An 8,396-nucleotide genomic window follows, 5' to 3' on the forward strand; every position below is an offset into this window, starting at 1 on the left:
ATTATCACATTCCATGCAAAAGGACAACATTTCCTAGTTGCCCCTACTGCCCACTCACCCACAAGTTACCACTCTGCCAGGATTATTTAACCTTGTGTCATCTTAAACCTCTATTTACCCCTAATCTCTTTGAATAAACTGCAAACACACCAGCAGGGGGTGACATGAAATTACCCAGGTCTGCGGTCACATGTCACGTTTATTCCCTAGTAATGGTGATTAGCTAATTAGGACGGGGTCTACTCTATAGAGTTTAACTGGCCGCACCTGGGCCAATCCTGCCAAGTGGGTGGCCAAAGAGAATGAACTAAAGGAATCAGAAAACCAGGCCTGGATTTAGCTCGCTGTCACTCCCACCCTCAGATCGCTTTTACTTTCCCCTCACATCGTCATAAAGCTTTATATGTAGTATATGGTGACTATTTTCTGTTCTCTCCACCGTGCTGCGTTAAGCTACAGAGTGGTGCACGGACAAGGGGTGGCATGTGGATGGCGCAGGTTTTGGACGCCAAAGCCGGCATGCCGATAGGCTAAAATGATGTAAATTCATTCCTGTTTCTGATATTCTGGCATTGCGACATTTTCAGAGCACAGAATCAAACCAGGGGGTAACTGTATCAAGCTGCGAGTTTCTGGCGGGTTTGAAAAGTGGAGATGTTGCCTATAGCAACCAATCACATTCTAGCTGTCATTTTGTAGAATGTACTAAATAAATGACAGCTAGAATCTGATTGGTTGCTATAGACAACATCTCCACTTTTCAAACCCGCCGGAAACTCTCAGCTTGATACATTTACCCCCTGGAGTGAAAACTCAGCAGTAATTTGAGATGTTACCATTACGTTGTCGTAATACACAGAAGATTAGAAAAAAAAAATATTTATTTGGATGTTCACCACAAGAATAACAATTCAATGGATTAAAGAAAAACAAAAAATGAAGATTTCAGTTCTTCATTGCACATTATAGCTTTTTAATAAACATTCAAACACATGTACTAATAAAAATATAGCAATAAAAAATATACCACAAATACTACATAATTATTTTACAATATCTACAAACAATTGCTGAATGCGGTCTACTTACAAGTTGTAAGAAAATACTTTGATACATACAAAAAAAAAAAAAATGCTGTAAGACATATATTTGTACTGTACAAGTGAAAATACACATTCATAAGCTCCTACGGCCTCTTCGGGAACGAAGATGAACAGCGACGTTAATGTGCGACAAACTCAGGGTTACACAGAAGTTGGTACATAATTACATGGACAAATAAATATTTGAATTAGATTTTCATTTATGATTGCCAGTATTTTTTTTTTAACTGGAAAAAAACACGGCGGCCACTTTATTTAAAGGGGAACTTTAAAGGAACACTAACAGGGAAATGCATCTTAAGGTTATATGAAAGTGCATTTTTATATTAACAACAATGGTGTTTAAAAAAAACAAACAAAAACTATTTAAAGTAAAAAAAAAGCATTTTAAATAATTTTTTGATAATTGAAAACACAGCAAAGTGCCATAGACATTTGGCAAGTTTTAGTAATAAAACGCTTTTCCCTAGACAAGCGCAGTTTGGGGAATATACCACCTATTGCAGAGAGTATAACAAAATGGAAAACAGTGGCTATAGTTTGCGTTATTATTTTTCTTTAAAAATAATCTTTGAATAACAAGTCATACGTATAGTGGAAAAAAAAACAAAAAAAAACCACACCCCCCAAAAATCTTGGGGCTTTATAAATTATTCCCGCTTCTTGTATATATTTTGTCTTGTTTAAAATCTGTTTCCGGCACCTTTGGATCCTGTTACGTTTAGCTTTAGACTTAAAACTTCAGGGTACGTTCCCAACGGCTCGGAATTTCTCAACATAGATGTTGGTCCTTCAAAAAGATTAGGAGATATAAAGAAAATTCTATGTGTCAATAGCGTAGCTTTATTATCGGTGACTCAGGAAATCCAACACTCAGATCAGAAGTGTCTAATTCAGTCTCCACAAGGTCACCTTGTTAGCATTGAGTCCAGTTCATGGCGCCCCCCATGTTTAGCTAGATATGTGCTTGCTGATCTTGCTTAGTCTCTTTTTGTCTCGGTTGTTGTTGGAATGGTGATGTTGGTGGGGATGGACGGGTTTTATGGGAGAAGCCCCTTCGTAGTTGTGGCTGGATTCGTTGTGTTGCCTAGTGTACCTCTTGCACTTACAAGAAGTGACCACGGTGACCTTGTAGGTCCTGCTGGTGCCGTCGGCACACTGGAGCTGAATGCGTTGCGTGCGCGTCTTGTCGTTGACGCATCGCCACTCCTGGGAACTTCTGCGGCTCCAGTATTTCAGGCCGTAACCTCCACCGATCCAGTTCGGTAGAATGGGGAGAGGAAGGCATTCTCCAGCGCAAACCAGCTCCTTCAAGGGTCTTAGACTGGTGCACTGGCCATCAGAGATGTACTTGGTAGATCTCAGTTCCCGACAACCAACTTGATGGTGGTCTGCAAATAGATGAAGAGCAATCAACATTAATTACTTGGGAAAGCATATTATATCTCATTAAGCTATTCATATAGAAAGCATAATAGATTAAATTAGTCCAGGAGATATTACAAACCCTATCGGCATTCCATATCAGAGAGAAGAATTTTGGCATTTGGCGATTTGGGCATTCGTGGGTCTAGTCTTGGCCCAATGGAATGTCGACGGGGCTTTAAGAATCCCCTTAGACAAAGATGTCAGCGCTCATTTCAGGCCGTCCGTGGTTATTTAGTACAAGGTGGTAGTCAAAACCATCAACTGAGTGCTATATGGGGGGGGGGGGGGGGTGTTACTAATATGGGTGAGGGGTACTACAAAGCTAGGAAACCACTATTATATATTATATTTGAAAAGGCTTGTACAGGATTGTTCTGTAAAGAAACAGAATATATGTCTTGCAACAACTTTTGTTATTGTGTAAGATTGTAATAATGTAACACACAGTAGGAGGCAGTGAAGCCAAACACCCCCCTTCCCTAACACACACACACACACCTCAACACCCTACAGACACATTCGACACACACACACTTACACACGCGTGAAACATGAATATAAATAAAAAAGTGCCCAGTGGCTATGACCTGACCGGGCTTCCAAAGCCAGGCTGCAAATTGATTCATTGATTGAATCTGATTACTCCCTGAATCAACAAGATTTTGAAGATAAAATGGAATGTACATATAGTTGAGGAAACCATTGGTGGATAATGCAAGCGCACTTGTACGGATACTCAGGCATCAGGCCAAACAACCGAATCATTATGTAAAGGTCCACTGATGACCTCAAATATTTTTCCAGGTCCACCAATGACCTCACACATTCTTTGTGAGCCCTCATATTATATATTAATGGCGGATGTGACAATAGAGACCAGATACAATGGGCTTTGAATGAGATAGAACACATTTATAATTATGCTCTGGGGTTCATTGACTTCTAGTTTCACCGCCTGGTTATGTAACAGTATATGTGATACTTCATATTTGTCTAATTTAAGTCAATTAGATTTCAATCTTCACAACTGTATACTGTACCCACAGCTATACTAAGACACAATGTAATAATCACCTATTGAGCTGGTCTGATTAATCAATCAACTTTTCATTACTTAATAAACAGGATCTTCTCGCTCTCTGTTCCGCTAGCTCTCCGTAGAGTGTACGACATAAACAATTAAGGAATATCACATCTAGACATGATCTGCGTGTATAGTCAGGCCTGGGATGTGATGACCAATAACCCTACTTCAGAAGAATGACAGGCCTCCGAAATCCGGACTTAATTATGTTTGCATGGAATCGGAGACACGTCCGTAAGTGAGAAACCAAAGGGGAACAGGGCGAGTTGAAACCAACATCCCCTTTAAAGAGCGATGAAAGCAATGGCGAGTTCACACTGTAGCGGAAACAGATAATCAGCCGAGGACAATGGGTCGCGCCATAACATCTCATCAACACCTCCACAAGCCTGCTCTCTGATCCCATGAGCGTGCACTCTTCTTTGGTTTTTATCATCTTGCAGCTCCTCTCCACCATAAATTTTCCGAATCCTTTCCTCATCAGGTTCAAAGATGCCAGAAAACTTTGTATTCTGTATAGTGCATGATTAATAGACTACGGGATTCCTGCCAAGTGTAACTTCTGTTCATTGTGATCCTGATTTCCACCCCCCCCCCTGTCCTCAGACAAGTCAAATTGGTGATCTGCCCTAGGACAGGAGAGGGTGGCGGAGGATTCATTAGAATGTGGATGTTTACTTTTGCCAGAGGCCCGGAGCTCATAAGTGCTTAGCCAGGAAGTGAAAAGAAATGCTGGAGCTAAATCAAAGTCTTTTATGTCTAGATAATACCTTACATTTCTGAAGTGCCACAGACAGGTGAGAGTGGGGAGAGGTTTTTACCTTTTCCCTGCAAGTGCTGACATAGGGATCGCCAGAGGAATTGGGAAGGTGGAGGGGGGGGGGTAAGGAGATTCATGGGTGGGCCACTTACGCGGAACCAGAGCTGTGTCCGAACTAAGCCTGCCCTGTCCTTCTGTTATACGCTGGTCCGTCCGAACACCCCCTGGGAACTTTCACTTTTAGAGTGTCACTGTCATGTGGCTTTGTCAATGGCTACATTTTACGAACAATATAAGTAAAAGGCAAGTAGTTTAGAGCTCCCCCAAATATATTTCTTTAAATATAGTATAGGGTTTTTGTCATAAAATAGCAATGGTAACAACCAATCAGAGATCAGCTTCCATCAGTCTAAATACACTGGGCTGCTAAAATCTGATTGGTCGCACATTTATTCCCTATTTAATCAAATAACCCTCATTGCTGTTCACTCTGGGGGAGATCTATATTTTTTGCAGATTTCTACACCGCTTTCAGCTCTTAGAAGGAAACTCTGAAAACTGTTTCTCATTTATTTTTTAGCGTACGTATGGGCTTCAGTCTTGCTGTTTAAATTAATAAAGAGTAAACAGTAGATCAACCATTAAGGGGCTGAATTTAACCCTTTAAATCAAATGAAAAGGAACTTGAATATTTCTCGATACATTTAAAGGACGACCAAACCTATAATACAAGTTGTGTTATACGATAGAGCTACAGACAGCATCCAGAAATCTGTATGCAAGAGTTTCAGGAGTTTATTAGAACTTGGGATAGAAGAGGTAACACTGACCGGGGAGGAAGGAGGATATTTTGCTACACACAGATTTCCTGTCACTAATCCTATTGAATATACAGCAGCCCATAGGTTTAAGTGCTCTCTGCAGAACACACCAGAGGCTAGATTTACTAAACTGTGGGTTTGTAAAAGTGGAGATGTTGCCTATAGCAACCAATCAGATTCTAGCTTTCATTTATTTAGTGCATTCTACAAAATGACAGCTAGAATCTGATTGGTTGCTATAGGTCATACTTGCCAACTCTCCCGGAATGTCCGCGAGACTCCCGAAATTCGGGTCAGTCTCACGGACTCCCGGGAGAGCTGACAAGTCTCCCGCAATTGCGGGGCTAAAATGATGCGATTTGCGGTGAATCGCGTCATTTTGGCCCCGCCCCCTGCGACAAAACATAGGCAAGTATGCTATAGGCAACATCTCCACTTTTTCAAACCACAGTTTAGTAAATATACCCCCAGGTATGTTCAGCTATGCAGCAAAATATCGCTTTTTGTCACTGTATGGGACTATTTACACACACATATGAATATATATATATATATGTAATTACTATAAGGTTTTCAATGAAACAATAGGAAATTATATAGGTCAATCTACAGAGAACGGTTTCCTGTTTGGGATCTGTGCAGAATCTCACACGTTCATGGTGCAATATGATCCACATTAAGGAGTTCTCACAAACTCTAAGCCTGGGTTTTCTGTGTCAATCTAATACGTCTATTGTGCTGGTTTGTATAGGGGTAGTGTCAGTTGCGGAGATATATTCTTTGTCTTCAATTGTGTCTCTTTAAATTGAGGCCCTGACTTTGTCTACAGTAATATTATATGGTAAGTGTCGGGGCGTGGAAAGTATAACATGATTAGGATAATCTGCCACTAGTGAGTAATGATGACCGTATGAATACAATGTCAGTAACCAGGGGGGGGACGGGGGACATTGACTGCTGCAAATTAGGGGTATCAGTGTTTTACAGCACATAGAGAGGAGAGGGGGTGATAGATCCCTTGAACATAGCTACCAACTAATATACAGGGACATTCCTAGGATTTAAAGATTTTTCCTTAAAAATGTCCCTGTTTTTCAGTAGTGAAAAACTGCACCCCAAAAACCCTCTTTTCCTGTCTATTATATGCAATACTTATTGACTCTTATTATCTGGGTTTTATAATTTAATATTTATTGAGACATTTAAAATGAAAAAAAGTGCATCATAGTCAAAATCAGTACCCAAGGCATGATGGTATTTGTAGTGCTCCAGGATGATATTGCACATTACGTGCAGCAAATTATTCCTGGAACTACTTTGGAATGTTGTCCTGAGAAGCTTTGGTTTGTGTTAGGTCACCTCTGCCTCTGTCAGAGCTCAATGCTCAGATTCTCCCAGTAAAATGACATTACTACTGCTGGTCAATATGTGAGATATCCACTATGTTACTGCATAACAGAATTTCATTTGTATGACTGTAACATACACACCAGTCTGTACCACACACACACTTCCAAGGAAAGACTTGAGCAAACAGGCCAGAACTGTATATATTTGCGTAAAAATAAATAAATGTCTAATTAATAATTTGGTGCAAAAAAGCAAAATATACACCGTGTAATTAGTGCCATGTCCTGTGCAGAACTTGAATAGGTTTCAATGAATCACTCAGTCCTGATGGATTTAGCAAACGTCAAATGGACCAAAACTACAACAAGCGGCATCGTTCATCTGGCGTTTGTTTAAACTATTTTCAATTCCTAATTTTATATCAGTTCCATCAACAGAACACAACTCAGCGCATCACAGTGCGGATATTACGCTGCCGGCGAGTTCATAAAAGCTAATCCCTGATTGGCTGCTACGGAGTAGATAGATGGTGCAAAAGACACAAGGTTGCTTGAGCCATGTACTGTATTATTCTGCAAACTGCACCCTAAACAACAAACAGTCTGTACTCTGGAACACAACACTTAAGTAGGAGAAGTTTAAAACATTTACAGCACCCCTGAAGTTCTGCAAGAGTGAACTGGCTTGAAATGCACCTGGGTTAAATATTGCTATGATGCTACAAAATACTTTAACAGCTGATTTAATAGGATAAAAAAAAAAATATTTGCATTAGAAAAATAAATAATAAATAAATCTATTTTATAATATATAATCATGTTTCTATAACAATGGCAGTGTAAACATTAAATGGCTGGATGGACTGCATTACATTTAACTATACTTTTGCTTTACTTGTATTAAATGCACAATTTTTGCAGGGTATTCTGTGGATAAATCGATACATATTTGGGGTACATGATGCAATAGGTTTATATATATATATATATATATATATATATATATATATATATATATATATATATATATATATATATATATATACACACAGTATATTCCTGACAAGCCACTTGGATCTAATGGTAATAGAAAGCAAAGTGCCCCATGTCTGCTGCCCACATGCCCCAGTGAATGCCATGCTCAGTCACTTACTGGTTCTATCCATGGCAGAGTTCTGTCTGCCCCCATTCCTGGCTTGGTTGATGGCACTGCTGTTTGCCCCCTCCAGCGTGTGTTTATCCACATGTGAGTACAGGATCTCAGTTGCATCGTTCTTGAAGGAGAAGCAGCTCCTGAAGTGGATACAGACCAGGTACAGGACCCAGCGCTGGAATCTGGAGGTGATCATGATGTCTTGTGAGTCTGCTGAGTTCCTTGTTCCCTGTAACTGTGAACTTGTCTGCTGCAGCCTTTATATACCCAGGGGGGGCTTGGCATTCATTCAGGTGTGAGGTAGTGGGAGGGGGGTGTGATCCTAGAGGGTAACACTGTGATTTTGCTTCCTCTCCACACTGCAAGTTACAGCTCTCTGCACGGTTTGCAGAACTGGAGCTTTGGGAGTTATTGGATAATAAATAGCACCCGGAGAATAGAAACTAGTTTGGCTTCCTGGCTGTCTGTCTGTGTCTCATACACAGTCAGAGTTAGATTATAGTTTTCTCATGTATTTATAGATTTCATTGCAGGTCAATGCAACTATTTTTCCTGTCCTCTGGAAATGTGGAGGTATAATAATCACATTGGTTTGCACTTGTTAACTGGGACATCCCAACATTGCATTGTCCCAGGGTCCCAGAGCAAAATTTGAGTAGGGGCAATGTCACTTTAACCTCCCCCGTCCTCCTTACTCT

At 40.3% G+C, this 8,396-nt stretch overlaps 1 protein-coding gene across 1 annotated transcript; it reads right to left on the reverse strand.

Moving 5' to 3' along the window:
* Positions 1-1,700: 1,700 nt before the first annotated feature.
* SOSTDC1 (sclerostin domain containing 1) lies at positions 1,701-8,006 on the reverse strand. Its single transcript, XM_075214070.1, has 2 exons — positions 7,699-8,006; positions 1,701-2,494 (listed from the first exon to the last, which is right to left on the reverse strand). Exons 1-2 carry the CDS (start codon positions 7,892-7,894, stop codon positions 2,055-2,057), a joined length of 636 nt encoding a protein of 211 aa, XP_075070171.1. The 5' UTR covers positions 7,895-8,006; the 3' UTR covers positions 1,701-2,054.
* Positions 8,007-8,396: the final 390 nt, after the last annotated feature.

Source organism: Mixophyes fleayi, chromosome 5, assembly GCF_038048845.1.
Source record: "Mixophyes fleayi isolate aMixFle1 chromosome 5, aMixFle1.hap1, whole genome shotgun sequence".
NCBI lineage: Eukaryota > Metazoa > Chordata > Amphibia > Anura > Limnodynastidae > Mixophyes > Mixophyes fleayi.

Coding starts and splice junctions, on each gene's coding strand:
- SOSTDC1 (XM_075214070.1), bottom strand. CDS start 7,894: ATGATCACCTCCAGATTCCAGCGCTGGGTCCTGTACCTGGTCTGTATC. Junction 2,495..7,698: donor CTCTGCCATGGATAGAACCA/GTAAGTGACTGA, acceptor ATCTATTTGCAG/ACCACCATCAAGTTGGTTGT.